This window comes from Ictalurus furcatus, chromosome 1 (assembly GCF_023375685.1).
Source record: "Ictalurus furcatus strain D&B chromosome 1, Billie_1.0, whole genome shotgun sequence".
Lineage (NCBI taxonomy): Eukaryota > Metazoa > Chordata > Actinopteri > Siluriformes > Ictaluridae > Ictalurus > Ictalurus furcatus.
The window spans coordinates 4,873,196-4,895,643 of NC_071255.1; the positions used below are offsets into that span (position 1 = coordinate 4,873,196).

The 22,448-nt window shown below is 42.0% G+C and overlaps 1 protein-coding gene across 2 annotated transcripts in view; it reads right to left on the reverse strand.

The window, feature by feature from the left end:
* adcy2a (adenylate cyclase 2a) overlaps positions 1-22,448 on the reverse strand; it is a 221,428-nt gene that overhangs the window by 72,187 nt on the left and 126,793 nt on the right. For both annotated transcript variants that reach the window (XM_053621189.1, XM_053621180.1), the window contains exon 3: positions 19,695-19,856. In XM_053621189.1, the coding sequence (XP_053477164.1) occupies positions 19,695-19,856 (162 nt within the window). The remainder of the gene's footprint in view (positions 1-19,694; positions 19,857-22,448) is intronic.

The following is a 22,448-nucleotide window of genomic DNA, read 5'->3' on the forward strand; positions in this document are numbered from 1 at the left end:
TATTGCTTATTATACCTAGGGCAGTGGTGACTCAACGGTTAAGGCTCTGGGTTACTGATCAGAAGTTCAGGGTTCAAGCCTCAGCACCGCCAAGTCGCCCCTGTTAGGCCCTTGACCTCCCTGCTCCAGGGGTGCCGTATCATGGCTGACCCTGCGCTCTGACCCTAACTTCACGTTTCCTAACTGGGAAATGTGAAGAAAAGAATTTCACTGTGCTGTAATGTATATGTGACCAATACAGGCTTCTTCTAAAAATAATAAGAACTGGAATCTAATGAAAAATGTGAAGTTCAGAAATTAAAAGAAGCTAAGAAGATGCTGTACTTTTAAAAAAAAACTTCACAACTAGAAATGTAGACAAAAAATTTACTATTTACTATTGATTTCAAAACAGAATGTCCTTGTCATTTCTTTATTCACGTGCTTATACACTGCTTTGTGCTACACATAATGTAGCCTTGGGGGAAAAAAGAAAAAGAACAAGGTGATGGTTCATCGGTACAGATTTATAAATACACCCGAAATTGCACATGTTCATGCTTACAGAACGAGCATCTCGAAACCCACACAAGCTTCATCAGATGCTATTTCTGTAGCCGTGTGTGTGTGTGTGCTAGCTGAGATCACACCTCGCACAGCAGCAGTGATGTCTGAGATGATCGGAGCACGAGCACTGTTTCACTGTTTACTCCTCTACTACAGCTTCTGGCTCGCTTTAAAGCTGTTTCATGACCAATATGAATGTCTCTCATTCGAAGGTTGGAAAACAATGCATATCTTTAGATAGATAGAATCCCAGAGAGTCAGAAAGAGAAAGAGAGAGAGAGGGAGAGAGAGAGAGAGAGAGAGAGAGAGTAATTGAGAGGATTCATTAATTACACCTGCTGTGATGCAGTGTTTGCTCAGATTGGGTTGCAGGAGAGCATTTGTCTTCTGGACTACATGACTGTTTTCCATTCTCTGCCCTCCCAGAACCTGTGGCTGCACCGCTTCATTACCGCACTCAACTGCATGGGACACGATTTGATGACACCCCCACAGGAAAGTGTTCCGCCTTAATGAAATCTAATCCTGCTGCTCGGGCAACGACACCTCCATCGGATTCAATCATCCCTGCACGATGCTCTGTATGCAGTCGTGCCGAGCAAGAAAAATGGCAAGAGCTTTCTGATGTTGCATTTAAGATGGGTGTTTTCTTGTGTTAATTTTAACTTGTGTTTAACTGTTTTTATTTTTCACAATACTGAGAGACAAAAGAGCAGTCATTTTTAACCATTTGTATTTTTCAAATTCCACCAAAGAATGACCACAGTATTTATTGGCACCCATCCAGAAAATGGGCTATAACTGCGTAAAACAAGCATTACACACTATTCAGATTAAGCAATTTAAGTCCAAAGGTTATGTCAAAATGTACACGTGGAAAGTTGCGCAGCAAGTTGATTTTCTCGGTGTTGCAACTCAGATTATGCAAATCACCTCTGAGGGTTGCCAGGTATTTCTTGAGTAGAAGCGCGCGAGATGGCGTTTTTCAATAATGTCTAGATCAGCAAAATTAAACGCAAGCATGAGACTGAAAAAAAAATCAAGGATAGAAAATGTGGACTGAAGAAGTAAACAGTATTTTCCTCTGTGTGTTGTTAAATGTTAAGTGTAACATACAAGCAAGAAAATTTTAAAATGAAAAATGAGTAGATGGATCTAATAAACTGCCAGTATATTGCTGCATACAGTAAATGGTGCTACTTGTAAACACTATGAAATTAGTCAATACAAATTTAGTTTAATTTAAGAGTATGGCTTCCAGCCTCATCATTTGCCAGCTTATAAAATAGCACATGATCCAGCAATTGATTTTTTTTATGTCGTGCACCAGACGTGAATTCTGGACACAGCTTACTGAAGCCATGAGACATTAAGTCGAGGTCATTAAATCCGTATGGCCTTTTTATTGTGTGCTGATTTTGTATTTATGCAAATAATGCTGGAAATGTTAAAACCCTGTACATGAAGATGCAGCTTTCAACTGTTACAGAGATATCATAGTTATACTGTAAACTTCAAATAATCCAGCCACTCCTCCTCTTAGATATAAGATCAACAGGAAACCCAGAACTGAGCTGGGACATCCAACCATCCATCCATTTTCTGTATCGCTTATCTTACACAGGGTAAAAGGGGAACCTGGAGCCTATCCCAGGGGACTCGGGGCACAAGTCGGGGGACACCCTGGACGGGGCACCAACCTATTGCAGGGCACAATCACAAACACACACTACAGACAATTTAGAGATGCCAAACAGCCTACAACACATGTCTTTGGACTCATGGAGGAAACCCCCAAAGCACAGGGAGAACATGCAAACTCCATGCATGCAGGCCAGAAGTGGGACTCACACCCCCAACCCTGGAGGTGTGAGGCAAACATGCTAACCACTAAGCAACCGTACCCCCTGAGCTGGAACACTGCAACTCAATATTCTTCTGCTATCTTTCTAGATCTCTTCTCAGAATTAAACAGTCAAGTTTAAACAGTAAAGCGTCAAGGAATTTCCAAAAAATGAGTCATCTATCCATCCCAGGGTAAACCAATAATATTGTTTACTCATGCAGGTTGTATTGTGAGTAGAGAAGTTGGCATTAGCCTTGTGCAGGCAGGCTGCTGGGATTCTGGCATGTCTATGCCTGAAATCCACTAAACACACTGCCAGCCTGCAGAGCCACCAACCTGTTAGCCTGCAGGCGCTAGCACCAACACATCCCATGTTAGCGTGGCTTCCTTCAGAGACTGCTACAATGACCAGACGCTCACTTTCGAATAGTAATGGTGTCAGGATTCAAAGAGAATGGCGTAAATAAACATCCTATATATCAAGTCTAGTGCCAATTTGATAGTAACCAAATTATGCTGAAAACGTTTTAGGTTGTAAAAATACACTCAAAAACTAAAACTGAAATGTCATTTAAATACATAAATAGACTGACACTTAAGTATTTCTTAGAATCATCCTCTTATAGTCTGCAAAATGTTTTTTTGTTTGGAGGAGACAGCATCTTAATCAGAGAAGAATATCTTAAGGACCGATTTTTTTTTTTATGGATAAAATTATGAACACTTACAGAGGAGTGCTTTGTCAATTTATTCTTCACACTAAGTGTACAAACACAATTACTCCATTGAATAATAAAAAAAAATGTATTATTTAATTAATTTGACAACACAAGATAGCTAACTAAAACTGTGATAAAATAGCCCACATCCTGTACATGTATTATGATTTCATGACCTGGATTTAGTATATTGTGGCTTTATTAAATCATTAAGATAAAAGTAAAAAAAAAAATTATAGTAATAATAGGAAGGGCTGGATCAAGTGCTATTTCCTAAGACTGTAAGTGAATAATGAGGGTGGACTACGTATTTTTTAAATGAAACCAAATTTGCAGTGATTAAATGGCACACTTATTTGATCATTTTAATTTGATAATTACAACTAGGACTATTCATGCAGCAATATACAAGACTCCTCTTCCATGTTTATTTCAGTGTTTGACATCTCATTCAAATACAGTGCCCTCCACTAATATTGGCACCCTTTGGTAAATATGTGCAAAGAAATTGTCTTTATTGTTTAACCTTTTGATGTTTTGTTAAAAAAAAACACAAAAATAATCTGCTCATATGGATATCAAAGAATTATCAAGATAACAGCTCTGAGTCTTCTCCTATAATGCCTGATGAGGTTGGAGAATACATGGTAAGGGATCTGAGCCCATTCCTCCATACAGAATCTCTCCAGATCCTTCACATTTCGAGGTCCACGCTGGTGGACTCTCCTCTTCAGTTCACCCCACAGGTTTTCTATGGGTTTCACGTTAGGGGACTGGGATGGTCATGGCAGGAGCTTGATTTTGTGGAGAGAAACAATTTTTGTGTTGATTTTGATGTACATTTTGGATCATTGAAAGATCCAACCATGGCCCATTTTAAGCTTTCTGTCAGAGGCAGACAGGTTTTCATTTAATAGCTGTTGATAAATGATAGTCCATGATGCCATGTCCAAATGTCAAAATGTCCAGCTCCTCTGGCAGAAACCACCTCTGGTGTTTATTGTCAAAAAGCTCTATTTTGGTTTCATCTGACCATAGAACTCGATCCCACTTGAAGGTCCAGTAGTTTCTGGCAAACTGAAGATGCTTGAGTTTGTTTTTGGATGAGAGTAGAGGCTTTTTTCTTGAATCCCTTCCAAACAACTTGTGGTGATGTAGGTGACTTCGGATTGTAGTTTTGGAGACTTTCTGACCCCAAGACGCAATTAACTTCTGCAGTTCTCCAGCTGTGATCCTTGGAGATTTTTGGCCACTCGAACCATCCTCTTCACAGTGCGTTGAGACAGTATAGACACGTGTCCAATTCCAGGTTGATTCATAACATTTCCAGTTGACTGGAATGTCTTAATTATTTCCCTGAAGGTGGAAATGGGCATTTTCAATGCTTGTTCTAATTTCTTATAGCCACGCCCCATTTTGTGAAGCTCAACAACCTTTTGCCGCAACCTTTTTGCACATCACAGCTATATTCCTTGGTCTTACCCATTGTTAGGAAGGACAGAGGGAACTTGGCCTATATGTTACCTCATATTTACACCCCTGTGCCACAGTAAGTCATGGTTGAACAATTTCCTGTTCCTAGTCACCCAGGTGCACTAAAAAAAAATTACCATATAATTGGGATAATGCTTCAAATATATTTCTCATATGAATTCATAGGGGTTCTAATAATTATTGCACACATTTAACAAAGATATTTTTATTTGGATAAACCTGTGTTGTGCTCGATATTGTTTGATATCCATGAGAGCAGAGTTTTTTGTGTTTTTTTTAACAAAAGATCAAAAGGTTAAACAAAGAATTTTTCACAGCCTTCTTTGCTCATATTTAACAAGGGTGCCAATATTATTGGAGGGCACTGTATTTTGTTATACATTTTTTTAAATTCAATTCTTATATATATATATATATATATATATATATATATATATATATATATATATATATATATATTTTTTTTTTTCAAAAAAAGAACAGAAGTTCAAATGTTCTGACATGTGCTACAAGGGGGCCCTGATTATACTGTCATTCTGTCATTTTGTGTGGTCAGGCTAAAAAAAATCCAAATGGTCTGGACAAAAAAAAAAAAAAAAAAAAAGACATGGACATGAATGGTACAGGAAATGACTCACTATTTCAGCTGCTAACTGGCACACTCTGACATCGGTTTGTAGTTTTGGAGACTTTCTGATCCCAAGATGCAATTAACTTCTGCAATTCTCCAGTTGTGATCTTTGGAGATTTTTTGGCCACTTCTGGTCTATTTTGTGTGTTCACCTTAATGAATTTGCAGTTCGGGAGATTTCTGCTTAAAAGCACATAAATACACATCTGTATTCCTGATCTTTATGGGCTTAAAGGCAAATGCTTGTGTTTAAAGACAGTGGACTAGAGGCTATCTAAACTCTGGTAACCTTGGCCATGTGAACTACATGCAGGTGATTTGCACATTCTGAAAGCATACCAGATTATCGACTTATGCATGTGCGTAACCCGACTCTGAATGTAACTTTCCCCACATAAATATTGACAGGACTTAAGTTGGGCATAAGTTGCCAAAGTGTACGCTTTCTGATGACTAAAATATATTTAATGGTTAGGCTAAAACTAACAATAACCAAATGACTACATATTTTTGATGATTAACGCTAAAACTAATCCAAATTAGCTGCTAAAATGAGCACTGCCTTACCCAATTACATGGCCCTGTGCATACAGTACCTGGCTACATGGCATATGTGCCCAGTTAGGTTAATTAGGTTGGATCAAGGGTATACAGTGCACTTCAGAGTTTCAGCCAGCAGCCATACTGAAAAATCAAAGCACATTAGCATTCATTTACAATGCCTTTCAAGCTTTTCAGTGCTATGAACTACTTCATTATTTGTCTCTAAAGAATCAAGGCAAGGAATTACAGTTTTTAGATTGTTATTGCAGCAAAATGGAAAACAATTAAAAGTAGTCCTGCTGGCTCAGTGCTTTTATTACCATTGTGGTTCGCTGTGCCAGTGGAATACTTGTGGGCTGTAACCACTGTCTTGCCAGAGGAATATGACGCCGCCAACATGTCTTTTCTAACCACTGACCACGGAGGCTTTTTACAGTGTTTCAGTACACTCTGTGATGAAGACTTAATGCTAGCTTTAGGCTAGTACACAGCATAGTAATGGTGGAACAAGAGAGGGAGAGAGAGTGAGAGCGATGTGTGCCTAAACAAAAATATAACTCAAAGAATAACACAAAATGAAAGATAAGGGGAGTTTTACATCTGAAAGGAAACCTCCACCCTGAAATATCAAAGCCACATAAATAAATAAATAAAGCTTTAAGAATACATTTGAACTTTTAGTTCAAGTTGGGAGTTGGTTATTTTGCTTATCTTTGTATTAAAATTTATGAATATTCTCATTTTTCTTTTAATATAATTTACTAGTAAAATATATTTAACAAATAGGCAAGTATAACCACGCTTGAAATATAATGTTTAAATATTATTAGTATATTATAATGATTATATTAATGTTAATTTTCAAAAATCTCATTATTTTGCAATAACGTGTGAATCTTTGTGACGAAATGGTAAACATGAACTGATCTCAAGGCCAGAACAATGGGCGCTAAACAGGACAGGACTTACAGTGAGGGAAAAAAGTATTTGATCCCCTGCTGATTTTGTACGTTTGCCCACTGACAAAGAAATGATCAGTCTATAATTTTAATGGTAGATTTATTTGAACAGTGAGAGACAGAATAACAACAAGAAAATCCAGAAAAACGCATGTCAAAAATGTTATAAATTGATTTGCATTTTAATGATGGAAATAAGTATTTGACCACCTCTCAATCAGAAAGATTTCTGGCTCCCAGGTGTCTTTTATACAGGTAACAAGCTGAGATTAGGAGCACACTCTTAAAGGGAGTGCTCCTAATCTCAGCTTGTTACCTGTATAAAAGACACCTGTCCACAGAAGCAATCAATCAATCAGATTCCAAACTCTCCACCATGGCCAAGACCAAAGAGCTCTCCAAGGATGTCAGGGACAAGATTGTAGACCTACAAGTCTGGAATGGGCTACAAGACCATTGCCAAGCAGCTTGGTGAGAAGGTGACAACAGTTGTTGTGATTATTTGCAAATGGAAGAAACACAAAAGAACTGTCAATCTCCCTCGGCCTGGGGCTCCATGCAAGATCTCATCTCGTGGAGTTGCAATGATCATGAGAACAGTGAGGAATCAGCCCAGAACTACACGGGAGGATCTTGTCAATGATCTCAAGGCAGCTGGGACCATAGTCACCAAGAAAACAATGGGTAACACACTACGCCGTGAAGGACTGAAATCCTGCAGCGCCCACAAGGTCCCCCTGCTCAAGAAAGCACATATACATGCCCGTCTGAAGTTTGCCAATGAACATCTGAATGATTCAGAGGACAACTGGGTGAAAGTGTTGTGGTCAGATGAGACCAAAATGGAGCTCTTTGGCATCAACTCAACTCGCCGTGTTTGGAGGAGGAGGAATGCTGCCTATGACCCCAAGAACACCATCCCCACCGTCAAACATGGAGGTGGAAACATTATGCTTTGGGGGTGTTTTTCTGCTAAGGGGACAGGACAACTTCACCGCATCAAAGGGACGATGGACGGGGCCATGTACCGTCAAATCTTGGGTGAGAACCTCCTTCCCTCAGCCAGGGCATTGAAAATGGGTCGTGGATGGGTATTCCAGCATGACAATGACCCAAAACACATGGCCAAGGCAACAAAGGCGTGGCTCAAGAAGAAGCACATTAAGGTCCTGGAGTGGCCTAGCCAGTCTCCAGACCTTAATCCCATAGAAAATCTGTGGAGGGAGCTGAAGGTTCGAGTTGCCAAACATCAGCCTCGAAACCTTAATGACTTGGAGAAGATCTGCAAAGAGGAGTGGGACAAAATCCCTCCTGAGGTGTGTGCAAACCTGGTGGCCAACTACAAGAAACGTCTGACCTCTGTGATTGCCAACAAGGGTTTTGCCACCAAGTACTAAGTCATGTTTTGCAGAGGGGTCAAATACATATTTCCCTCATTAAAATGCAAATCAATTTATAACATTTTTGACATGCGTTTTTCTGGATTTTTTGTTGTTGTTATTCTGTCTCTCACTGTTCAAATAAATCTACCATTAAAATTATAGACTGATCATTGTCAGTGGGCAAACTTACAAAATCAGCAGGGGATCAAATACTTTTTTCCCCTCACTGTAAATACTAGTGCTCAATAACCATAAACCTAAATCAGGTGCAGTCATTTGACCTGGGGAGCGTTGTGATCAGGTGATATGGAGGGGCTGATAGGAATCGTAGTTCATAACAATCTGTTTCACATCTAATGCTCGAAACAGACTTTTACATGTATTTTGCTTGTATTTTCTCATTTGTAAGTCGTTTTGGATAAAAGCGTCTGCTAAATGAATAAATGTAAATGTACATGTGATCCATTATAAGTTAAGATTCCCACAAAATTCATTCATCCCTGTTACCCAAACACATTGACCCCGATGAAATCTTTCGAATATTCCACAAGTTCAATAGGAAGAAGTACTTGCATTCGTTCTATGGTCCTGTGATATTGTCTGAAGAGCAACTACAGAAAGTACAATCCTCTTACCCAAATTATAGATTGAAAGTAAATTATTAATGAAAAGAAAATGAAATCTTAAGAAGTAAATCAACTCATTAAAGAGTAAAAATGCACCTTATAAAAGATTAGACGAGATTGCTGTCTGAGATAGGTTGACACGTTGATCGTTGGTTAAAGGCATGTTTTCTTATATTCTATGTTGAAAAATTCTTTTAAAAAAGATATGATGATCATGTATCTTGTGTCACTCTTCTTGCTAGGTTGTCCTCCCTGATGGGTCAACTAGTGGCTGTTTTTAAAAGGGTCATATGGGGCGTTTTAATGTTTTCCTTTTCGTTTAATGTGTAATGTATCTCTTTGTGCAAGTATAAGATCTGCAAAGTTACAAAGCTCAGTCTCCCATAAAGAGAGAACACTGCTCCAGACCTGCCTAAAAACTCCTCGATCGAAGTCCAGATATTACTTCCGCAAACATCTACGTCACTATTTGAAATATCAGCATAATTAAATTTAACTGTATTTTATGTCGTCACTTGATGATCTGCTTGATCATCTGCATTTTCTAATCTGACTTGAACTGGTACGGTAAAACCGACAACATTATTAACTGTGTTTATAATTGCTTTAGAAGCCTTGGAAGCTGAACCTCATGATTATGCTAAGGGATGTTACATGTCCGACATACACTTGAGGTTTTTGGCCAATCACGACGCAGTGGGTCAGCTGGCCAATCAGAGCACTCTGTGCTTTTCAGGAGGAGGGGCTTTGGAGCAGCCAGAACTCAATCAGAGCATTTCAGGCAGCCTGGGAATAGAGGTACTGCAATAATGTGCAGTATGTGAAAAATAATGTGGTTTTTGAACATTAAAGCATATTAACCTATTCCATTACAGCCAATAAACAAAATAATGAACTTTTAAAATAGCATCATACAGTATGACCTTTAACATATAAATAAAATGGCATCATACGGTGAGTGTAACAAATATTATGTTGGACCGACCCATTCCTTATTGATGCAAATAACTTATTCTATTTCTTATTTATTTATTGTATTGTCCCATGTTTTTCTTTGTGTTTATTTGTCCAGATTATCTGTTCCTTATTGTGTTATCGCTTGTTGTTTTTGAAAAGAAAAAAAGGAAATAAAAATGATAATCACAAGATTATCACAGGATAATACAATATGTGACAATACAAGACAATTTTTTTTTTTTTTTTTACATTTATTTTATCTTATTGTGTGTTTTTGTTATTCAGATCTGAGAACCGAGCCTCCAGAACCCAAGTACCAAAGCAGCCAAAACACTGTTGTGTTACTAACCAATGATTATATTCAGAGCACCTTCATAAGAGCTTTATTACTTCGGATTCAAGTCTATTTTTAATAATAATGTTTAGAATTTGACACGGAGCTGTGTAGCCCATATATATTATGGCTCTGTTTGGGTGTCTTTATTTCGAGGCTCATTTCACACTGCATCTTGGTTATGAAAAATAAAATACGCAACACCTAATTTATATGCAGGGTTTGCATTGAGTGCACTCAATGAGTGCATTAATATTCATTCTCTGTATTCTGGTTTATTAGGATTTCTGTTTCTTTTGTTTTGTTGGCTGGAGCTCGAGGCATTCCAGCTGTCAGAGCTGAGGATTTCCTCAGACGCCCTGCACTCCTGCACCCGTGATGATCGAAACAGAGAGACAGAGGGAAAAAAGAAAAGAAAAGGGAGGAGGAAGACGGTGACAGACTTTTTGAAGAAGCTGAAAAGAATAGTGAAGAAACAATGATTTTTCGACAGCAGCAGATTAGAGGCCGAATGGAGCACAACATAAAATCGGCGCTATTGTTATTATGACATTTTGAGGAGGTGTTTAAATGACTCTAAAACCGAGATACTCGCTAAAAGTCTGATTGTGAGTCACTCCAACCGCAAGTATGTTGATAATGGTGCGGCTTGTGGCAATAAATATTTGAGCTTTTTTGCAACTTTTTAATGCCTCTTTTTAATATCCTGTCCAAACCTTATGCATGAATACAGGTGAAGAAAGGAATTATGGTCAATTTACACTGCGACAATGTTTTCCTCACATTTTGCACTGTTTTTTTTCCCCACCTACCATTCATTCACCTATGGCTATGGCCTTAATTGTTCAAATTGAGCAAATAGCCCATGGTATTAGCTAAGCTAGCTGAGCTAACAACAACTTGATAAGGTTAACCAGGTGACTATGGCGCTAACTTATAAAGCAACCTGAGTTTGCAAAGGATATACAGCCAGAAGTGAAATGAAGCTATGGTTATCACCTCAAAGTTGATTGGGTTATTCTGTGTCTATTCAGATAGGGTTGTTTCTGCATGTCTCAGATTTTGCTCATTCTTCTTTTTTTTCATTTTTTTTTTCAAGATCTGTTATTCATGATCTAAAATAAAAACCTGTGAAGTATTTTGGCATCCTTCTAACATCACATTTCTCCATTCCCCTGAAAACTTTTATAGTTTCTAATTTAAAACCATCTTACCTGGGAAGCCATGTTTAGGGTTGAATATCTCAAGAAATATTATTCAGAGCCACATGTAATCAGACATCACCACAGAAGAGCAGTTTCGTTGTAATGGGGTCCTCAAATGGCAAAAAAGGGCAAAATTTCCAAATGTGAGTAATATATGGGGGCTTATAGACCACACTTTAATAGATATAAATGCTGAAAGTCACAGCTTGTGCTTGAACTACTATATTTCACTGACTTTGTGTCAATGAAATTACACAACCAGTAGAATTCAAGAAACTGACAAAATTACAAGAGAAGTTAAAAGGTTTGCGCTATTTTGACATGCCCAGATGGTGGTGATGTCTCATGAAAAATTGTGTGAAATATGTTTCAATTATGGTTTAAACAAACAGTTAAAGTACTCTACGATACAACGTCCTTCTATGTTGTCTTCATGCTTAAATGTATCTATATATGAGCCGTTTTATATACACCAAGCAGCCATAACATTAAAACCACTGACAGATGACATGAAAAATATTGATTATCTCACTGACATTTAACACATTTATATTCATTTTAATTTATGCAGCTCATGAAAGTCATACATGGACTTTGTCCATTTTATGCAAATGAGTACAGACAATTCTAATATCTTGTTAGGTTTGAATATCAAAACTTGGAAGTGAACATGACCCACATACTTTAAACATATTTCACACATGTTTTTATGATTCTACTATTGAGTCTAGGGCACATCAAAATAGCACACATTTTTTAACTAAATTTTGTTAATACATTGAATTCTATTGGTTGTTCAGACCTCAGCTTTTGACAAGTCAATGAAATATAGTAGTTTAAGGAAAACTGAGTTGCAGTATATGTATCAATTACAGTGGGGTCTATAAACCTCTATCACCACTCAAGTTTGGAAATGTTTCAAAGTTTGAGGACCCCATAAGAAAAGAAACTGTGGTGACTTCTGAAGGTTTATACTGATAAACAAGTTTATCTTTATGTCTGCCAAATTACATGAGGCTTGAAATAATATGTAATAATAATAATCCTAACTAACAATATAATGTTAGATTTATGCCAAAATACTTAACAGACTTTGGTTTTAAGTCACAATCAACACAAATATATAAAAAAGAATTAACAAAATCAGAGGCATGCAGCAACAACACTATCGGAGTTGACGGAATGACACAATTATTTTCCTACACATCCTTGAAGCTTTTGAGGTGTTTTATTCGTCTTTAAAAATGACGCATCATAGTTTTATCTATTTCTAATTACATTTAATGTTGTCGAGCGTCTGCAAAGCAAATTAGTTCCTGTTATCCCTTACGTTACAGCAGCTATAAACATTCAATCTCTCACCAACCTCTGTCTTTTTCCCTCTCTCAAAAAGTTGCACCATGTAATGTAACCAAAAAAAGAAAAATTGTACACTTCTGTCTTGAAGACTTTCTTGCGCTGAAAAATTTACAGCTTTACCTCTGACTGTTACGAAGCGCTGACACTGGAGACTCCTTCCATAAATGCCTATGCCTAAATATCTGGGTTATGCATGTAACCCTGTTCCCTGAGAAGGGAATGAGACGTCGCATTTAGCATAACACTATGGGGTGCGCCCTCGCGCACGACTGGCATCTGAAGCTTGTGTAAAATCATGCCTATTTATAGGCCTGCTGTGATCAGGTGATGTGGCAATTAAGTGTCTCGTGACACTTAATAGAGGCTGCGCCGTCAGCCTCTATTATCTGAAGCGAAGACGCAATTCACAGGCATGCCCGGGTATGACAAAGCTAATGTCTCGTTCCCTTCGCAGGGAACAGGGTTACAGGTAACACCATGGGAACGAGAATACCCACTCCATCATACCGAGTACGGCCTGTTCAAAAAGACCCAAGCCCAAGGGTCACTGCAAGACACTTCAGCCCGAGGTGGAATGAATATCCAGGCTGTAATATCGAATGAATGTGTGTGGCATAGACTACCCTGCAGCAGCACACACATCCTGTAAGGATACCCCGCTGGACAAAGCCTTCGAGGAGGCAAGCCCCCCTAGTGGAATGAGCCCTTATGCCCAGAGGCATAGCGAGACCGCACGCCTCATGAGCAATAGAGATTGCTTCCACTATCCAATTAGAGATGCACTGCTTTGACACAGCATTACCTCTACTGTTGCCTATAGATACACAGCATCACCCCTACTGTGGATGTAAGTACAAAGGACCCTTACTGGACACAGCAGGTGCATTCTCTCTTGTTCCAGTGTGAGGAATGGAGGAGGGCAGAAAGCCTGCAACACCACAGGCTGGGCAGCAGATGTAGGCACTTTAGGAATATAATCCGGCCTAGGATACAGGAAGGCCTTGGCTAATCCAGGGGCAAATTCAAAGCAGGAAAGGGCAACAGAGAGCGCTTGTAGATCTCCTACTCACTTGAGAGATGTCAGGGCCAACAGAAGAACTACCTTTAGAGTCAGAAGCTTCTCAGAGGCTGACTCTAATGGCTCAAATGGGGCCCCTGACAGACCTTCCAGGACCACAGAAAGGTCCCAGGAAGGTATGCATGGCCTCAGCCACCTGACACCACACATAAACCTCAAAGTTAGAGGATGTTGCCCCACAGAGGCTCAACCACAGCGGGCAGTGTGCTGTCTCCTCGGAGGTGAACACATCCACTCCCGCTTGGCCACACCTCTGACATATGTACTCCACCACTCATGGATGGAGCCACCAATCCCTGGGCCTTAGCCCCTGCCTCAACAGGATGTCTGCCCACATGTTCCAGTTGCCCAGAATGTGCATGGCACTCACTGACAAAACTTTCTCTCTGCCCAGAGAAGAATTAGTTGCACCTGCCTGAACAGGGAGCTCGGACATAATCCTCCCTGGTGGTCAATATATGAGACCACCGCTGTGTTGTCTGTGTGGCGACAGGCCGGCGGCTGGTGCACAAAAAGGAAAGAGCGCTCCTCCCACGACTGCTGCTGGGGTGCTGAAGAGACAGCTCCGCTTCAGCACCCCTAATGTTTTGGACAGCTGGCGAGCTCGTGGCGGTGGGGCGGAGCCACCGAAATACACATGGCTGGTGGCTGATGAGCAGCGGGTCCACTCTCCACCATCCAGCAGATGAAAGGAGAGTATAAAAGGGTGATCCCCTTGGTAGGCGATGGGTGGTAGGCGAGGAAGGAAGGAACTGGGACCTCCTCCTTCCCTACGTGCTGTTCGCTGTTCGAGTGTCCCCAAGCGTCCACGGGCTTCACCCCATTTGAGCTCCTCTTTGGACGGCGACCTCGATGACTGCTGGACGTGGCTTGTGAAGCGTGGGAGGAACAGCCATCCCCATTCCACTCGGTCATTGACTACGTGCAGGAGATGCAGGAGAAGATTGATTGGGTGACCCCGATTGGTCAGGAGCATATGCAAGCCGCCCAGGAAGAACAGAAAAGGGTGTATAACCGTCCAACGTAGGCTTGGGAGTTCCAATCTGGCGATCGGGTACTCCTACTAGTGCCCAGTAGCTCCTGCAAGTTCCTGGCCCGGTGGCAGGGCCCGTACACAGTCCTCGACTGGAAAGGCACTGTGAACTACGGCCTGCAGCAGCCGGGTAAGCGAGCGGAGACAAAGGTCCACCACATGAATCTGCTGAAGAAGTGGGTAGAACCGGCGCCGGTAGTGTCGGCATTCGCGGCCCTAGGCACAGAACATGACAAGGGTACCTTGGTAGAATTGTGAGAAGATCTTACCCCCACACAAAGAGAGGAGCTAACAGAGTTGGTGGGCCAATTCACTGATGTGTTTTCTACCTCCCCAGGAATGACGCAGCTGGTCCACCACGAGATCAAGACCCATCTGGGAGTAGTGGTAAAACAGAGGCCCTACCGTGTCCCAGAGGCCTGTTGCAAGGCTATCGAGGAGGAGGTCAGCCGAATGCTGCGGGACCACATCATAGAGGAGGCCAACAGCACCTGGTCCAGTCCCATCATCGTTGTGCCGAAGCCGGACGGAAGTATGTGGCTCTGCAATGACTTCCAGAAGCTGAACCAGGTCTCCGAGTTTGTAAGCTATCCCCTCCCCCAAGTGGATGACCTCATGGAGTGACTGGGGAGGGCCCAGTACATATCTATCCTGGACCCAATGAAAGGCTACTGGCAAGTGGCACTGGCTGCGAGACTGAAGACGGCCTTCAGCATGGCCACCGGTCACTGCAGTACCGGGTTCTCCCCTTCAGGCTACACGGAGCACACGCAACATTCCAGCGGCTGATGGACATTGTCCTGTGACCCTATCGTATGTTCGTGGCTGCCTAACTGGACGATGTGGTCATCCACTCCTCCACTTGGTCGGACCACCTATTCCACCTGGGGGAGGTTCTGAAGGAACTCCGGAAGGCCGGGCTGACAGCCAACCCCAAGAAATGCCACCTAGGGCTGACCGAGGCACAGTACCTGGGCTACCATATTGGCCTGGGTATGCTGAAGCCACAGGCGAAGAAAGCTGAGGCAGTGAAGGACTACCCACGGCCCACGTCAAAGAAACCGGTACGTGCCTTATTGGGGTTGGCAGGGTATTACCGCAGGTTCATGCCTAACTTCTCCTCTGTAGCTTCCCCCCTCTCGGACCTTACGAAGAAGGGCTGGCCGGACCGGGTGAAATGGTCTGCGGAGGCAGAGCAGGCATTCCAAGCCCTAAAGAAGGCTCTCACCAGCGCCCCAGTGCTTCGGAACCTGGACTTCACTATTTCCCTTCTCTGTGCAGACCGACGCATCCGAGACCGGGCTGGGCGCTGTCCTCTCGCAGACGGACAATTGAGGAAGAAGGAATTTCAATGCTAGAAATATGGCCCACATTTCTAGGCAATTTATATGCCAGTCCAGATGAGGGCCGCTCCAGAGACCGTGAGCTGGACAGCTGTCTAAGACCGGGCTCCAGCCCGTGAGAGAGTGTTTGTCATTACTGTCTTGTGCTAAGGAGACACCCCTAGAGTGTGAACCAAGGCTAGAAACCAGGTACACTTCAAATTCTCAGAGCACGTAGGCATCGCCGCGTGACGTTGATTACTCTCAGAGGTTTCGTACTCGGACAAAACCCCCAACTTTGCCACCACTGAAACAGTCTCCTGTGCAATAGGCCCAATGGTTTGACCTTGGCTGTTGCTGCCATAAGCTCCAATAGTCTCCCATAGAAACTGGAGGGCATGCCAAGATCCAGCTTTATCTAAGCTCAATGTTGATAGGATTGACCCTACGCATGTTGCAAATAGAAACACCCTGATCATAGTAGAATCCTTATAACCCCTAGAAAAGTTGTCCACTGCACTGGGGAAAGCATACTTTTCTGAGGTTCAACCTGAGCCCCAAGCTCTTCATGTGGGCGAGAACAACATCTCAATGTTGAACCGCCAGTTCCCTGGATCGTGCTAGAATTAACCAGTCGTCCAGGTAGTTTAGTACACAGATGCCCTGGAGTCACAATGGAGCCAGAATGACATCCATGCACTTTGTGAAGGTGCGAGGGGATAAAGCTAGCCTGAAGGAAAGAACCCAATCTTGGTATGCGTCTCCTCCAACGCAAATCCTAGGAACTTCCTGTGACTGGGCGATATTTCTATGTGGAAATATGCACCTTTTAGATCTATCATCACAAATCAGACCTCAAACTGAATCTGTGGAACGATAAGTTTGGGTGTCAGCATCTTCAACCTGTATGTCCGAAGAGTACGGTTCAGATAACGCAGATCTAAAAATTTTTGCAGACCAGGAAATAGCGACTGTAAAAACCTCCCTCCCCGAGGGAACAGGTTACATGTTCTATGGCCCCTTTGTCCAAGAGGGATCTTACTTTCTGCGCTAACATCAGGCTCTGGTCTGTGCTCACTACTGTGGTGAGCACAGCTCTGAACCGGGGGGGTCGAGCTCTGAACTGGACCTGGTAACCCTTTTCTACAGTAGACAGAACCCATGGAGACACATTTGGCAGTAGTTTCCATGCTGCCAAATGGTCTTTTAGTAACATTAACTATTCCACATTCTATTGGAGGGAAGCATTTCTTTGCCCTATGACAGCTCGCTGACCAAAGAACACTGAAAACTTGGGACAGACTTGGCTAGGGGAGGCCCTACAGTAGCACTGGGGGCTAACAGCCCTAACAAACTCTTGTCCCCTGATACGTCCCTCCACAGCCCCTCAGGACCTCTCCTCTTTGTCTGCTTGGCCTTTATGACCATTCTCAGATCAGGCCTAGTAGCAGGCCATGACTGTGGCCACCCGGTTCCCCAGGCTGTCTGCAGGGGTTGGCAGGCTGCCATACTCGCCTTCTGTGTCTCCCTCGCACTAGCGCTGGCCCAGGCTCCACTCGTGGATGCCCGGGTGAACTCGACACAACAGGGAAGGAACTGGCTGAATGCCGCCATATGTCGAGCACACTCAGCAGGTCTGCTTGGTAGGCCTGCAACACTGTCATTGTCTGCAGTGACCCACAAACAAGACCCACTACTGCATAGGCCTTGCCCACCAATGCCACGGTGGCCTTTCATGGCTTGGATGGCAAAGCCGGTCCCCCTAAATTACCTGCCTTCGATGGAGAGAGGTAGCTCGCAAGCGCCTCCTCCACCTTCAGCATCGTTAAATAGCCATACCGTTCATTCCCCACAATGGCCGAATAATCCGACATCGTGGGGTTATAAATAGAGCTTATGAATGGTTTTCCCCCAGAAGTCTGATATTTTGTCATGCACTTCTGGAAGAAATGGGAGTTTTCTGAAGTGTGAGGGATTCACTTTCACTGGGGAGAAAAAAGCACATCCAGCCTTAGTAATCACTTCAAGCAGCTCTTTATATGCTGCTCTCAGTTTTTAGCAGATCCTTCTAGCTCCTCGGAGTCAGAAAGGAATTATTTATTTTTATTTTTTTAATTTTGAGTGTTTTTTTTTTTTTTGGCGTTCCATAACAGAAGGAGGAGTAGCGACGCGAGCTCCAAAATCCAGCAGAGAGCCGGGCCCAGAAGATAAAGCAAGAGATAGAGCAGCGCTCACCTCCGGCTCCTCTTTAAGATCTATACAAGATCCCCCGGACCTGAGACGGCTAGCAGCCCCCCAGACCTGTGAGGTTCCGAAACTCAACTCGCTTGGGCTTCTGAGAAGAGAGTGAGTCGCGAGTAGAGCTGCCTAATGTAAAGCGTTACAATGTACAGTCAGACCTCTCGAGGGCTGCCGTGGCATGCTCCATCCCTAGACACTTCACACAGAAAGTGTGCACTCCTCCACGTGATGAAACAGGAGCAAGGTGTAACATTTCTGAATTCTCTCACTCATACTTTTCTCTCTCGCTCATTCCTTTTTTTTCTTCTCTTTTTTTAAAGGGATAGAAAAGTCCAGAGATTTTGAGAAAAGATAGAGAGGAAATGAAGTGTCTTTTTGTTTCTTTACACAAACAACCGACATGCAGTCTCGCTGAAGGTAATAAGGCTGATGGCGCGATTCACAGGTGCCATATATATATATATATATATATATATATATATATATATATATATATATATATATATATATATATATATCACGCGATGCGCTTAATTGCCACGTCACCTGATCATGGCAGGTGGCAAGGTTTTAGATGATTATGATCATAGGCATGATTTTGCACAAGCTTCAGATGCCAGTCGGCGCGAGGGTGCTCCCCATAGTGTTATGCTAAACACAACGTGGGGTTCATCTCCTCACAGAAAAAAACTTCACCATCTAAACAGTTACACATAAAAAAAGAGAGTTTATGTGCACCACCCACCATACAAGTCAGTATGCAAGTTGTTAATATAGAAATTTAAACATTTTAGAGTGATCACATTAATACAAACCTGTTATTTTAATTTCTACTCAAATTGTCAGTTTTAGAAAAAAAGAATCAGCACCTCCTGACCAATCAGTTTTGAGAACTCAACAACGCTGTATTCTAAGCCAACTTGGTTAACAAGTAGTGAGGAAGATTAACTAACAATGCATTCTGAGCTAATGAAGGTAAAGGCAATGGCATTAACTGGAATACGGTTAGCTAACGTTCTATGAGACAGCCCAGTGTGTATTAAAAGTAGCCTACATCACAAATCCTCCAGGAACATATAAAAAAAAAAATATTTGAAATGTAATTAAAATGGTTCTATCAAAAATTACATTTATACTTAACAAATTAATAGGCTGTTTCCCCAACCTCTCATCCCCCTAAACACACTCAAATTATTCAGTCTTTTTGATGTTAAACCCAATGTGAATGCTGGTTTATCTGAGCAGAAACAAATTTTGCTTTACACAGCATAGAAAGCAGTTTCTACAAATACAATTTTAATAGGAGTATTACTTGAATTACAAGTAATATAATACAGTAAAAGTATTACTGTATAACATCCAATAACATCTATCCACCATGCTATGCTCATTCTCTCTCACGCACGGACGGGCACTGACCTGCCACACCAGCTGCTCCGTGCTCTCGCTGACGGCTGACAGACACACGCTGAGGACGATTGTGTGAGACGAGCATGTGAGAACGCTTGCAATGATGGCATCCCTCATGGAGAATGGCAGCATGGTGTACACCACGAAGATGATGAACAGGAAAAAGGACACCTGGGAAGGATAAAGAGAATAGCTTATTTTCAGTTTGTGCTCAAGTTAATAAAAGCAAATTGTAAGCAAACTCAATATTCATGGATAGAGTACATAGATACAAGATAATAACAAATTAAAATACATTTGTGTGAACATTTCCCCTGCAATAAACATCCCTAATGCACCATCAACACGTATACACTATACACACCCATATATATATATATATATATATATATATATACACACATATATAATTTGTTAGAGTATAGTGCTACTAATTTATCAATATAAAAGGCTTTTCAAAGCCTAGGGTATAAACCATCACTTCTCCAGAGCAAAATTCCTTTGCAATTTGAGCAGCAGACTCCATGTTCCATTTGTTTTTATTTGTAAATAAATAAACGTGTGTTACATATCATAAAGATTATTTAAAAAAAAAAAAAAAAAAACATTTAACAGGTAGTGTATATTGACCACTAGGTCTGGTTGAGATTGGTTTGCAAACAACAGCAATTTTTATTTTTTTTTACAAAATTTAAAAAATAAGTGCCTCAGTGTCACATAAAGGAGATTAGGACAGATGCAAGTGCAGTTAGACAGGCAGGCAGACAAATCCAAAACATAAATCAAAACCGTGGTCAAAAACAGGCAAATAGTCAGGCAAACTAAAAACAAGATAAACCAGACTAAGACAGGAATCGAGAAATGAGGATGAGAACAAGAACAGGATCAAAATCAGGAAGCAAAAGAACGAGGATCAAAGTATTGGTATGATACAGAATGGAAACGATACTTCGCCTTGAACATAAACACTTCGTTGGCTTCGGCAGAACAGGAAGGCAGAGCGACATCCTCAGTGGCGTGGGAAAGTGAAGCGATGTCGGTAGAGAAGCCTGGTCTTGTGATGTACGAGGCAGGGTAGGGAAGCAAAGCAGAGCTCTTTGCTGTAATGGGAGGTGGAGAAACGTCCTCAGCTAGATAGGGATTCTGAGCGTCATTCTCCGTTGATTCTGGTTGGCCGTGTCAGCAGACTCGGGCATAAGCAGAACTTTGTTGTCTGTGTTGTCGCCCTCAGACAGGAACATGGCTCGAGAGACTGTCTTGTAGCCCTTGGAGAGGAAGTTGGTGTGCTCTCTGAGGTTCAGGTATGGGGAGGTCTCTTCCGCACCGCAGAGAGATGACATTGATATCCCCGGCCTGGCTTGAATGTGGCGCGATGGCTATTGCATAGCCAGCGGGAGGAACGAAGCTCCAAGCAGGGCCCAAAGGGGAAGCAACATTCCCCATGAAGCTAGAGGTGGGAGCAACTCTCTCTGTGAGGTCCGAGGGAGGAGCGAGGTTCTCCACGAGGCCAGAGGGGGGAGCAACGTCCTCAGCCTAGCCTGGCATAGTGATCCACAGTGGGGGAGGGAGGGTGGTAGATGGTTCCAGACTGGTTGGAAGGCTCCTCCTTACAACCCCCTGATTGCGTACAAATCGAGCTACTCCCGATTGGCTTGAATTAGGAAGAATTTCCACTCCTTCTCCCACCTCGGTTTTTCCCTTTCATCAAGGGCCTCTTGGACTCGGAAAAATTCTGTTGCATCCATGTTACGGCAAAGTATTCTGTCAATTAAAGGAGGTTAGTATAGGTGCAAGTGCAGTTAATTGCAGTTATTGAAGAGAGGCAGGCCGAGAATGAGAACAGGATCAAAACCAGGAAAAAAAAGAATGAGGATCAAAGGCTTAGTTATGGAATGCAAACGATACTTCACCTTGAACAGAAATTCAGTTCAATTCAATTTTATTTGTATAGAGCTTTTTACAATGGACATTGTCTCAAAGTAGCTTTACAGAAGCATATAAACACGGTATACAGATTTTAAATGTGTGAATTTATCCCAGTTGAGCAAGCCAGTGGCGACGGTGGCGAGGAAAAACTCCCTAAGATGTTAAGAGGAAGAAACCTTGAGAGGAACCAGACTCAGAAGGGAACCCATCCTCATCTGGGTAACAACGGATAGTGTAAAGTAAAGGAAAGTTCATTTTGGTTTAATATGAAGTCAGTATGGCCTTAGAAGCAACTGTAGTCCCAGCAATCTGGAATTGGAGTAGATGAGAGATCCATCCAGAGGCAGGGCATCCGAACGCATCTGGCAGGTCCGGACAGCAGAAAGTATCAGGATCTCTAGTATCTCCATAAAATTGTGTATGGCTCGACAAAAGGAGAGAGGGAGAGAAGAGATTGTTAGGACTGTAGAAACACACGAGTTTGACTAACTAACTTTCCGCGGTTTGAGCTTCGGAGTGCGCTGCTTACTCCCCCGTTAGCGTGAGCGGAAATCGTGACATTCAGTGGCTGACTTTAGGTCACCATACACTACTAGCTAGCCATGAGGTTGCTAGCTAGCTAAAGTGGTTTGAATAAGTACCCAGCTACCAAGAGGGCAATGCACAGTATGATGCTCCCACCATTATTTTTCACCATAAGGATGGTGTTCTAAAGTTGATGAATAATGTTGGGGTTTTTTCCAAGGTCAAAAAAGTTTCATTTTTCAAAACTGTTTTCCCCCCATGTTTTCTGAGTTCCCAACTTATCTTTTGGCAAACTATTGGCCTCTTAGTTGC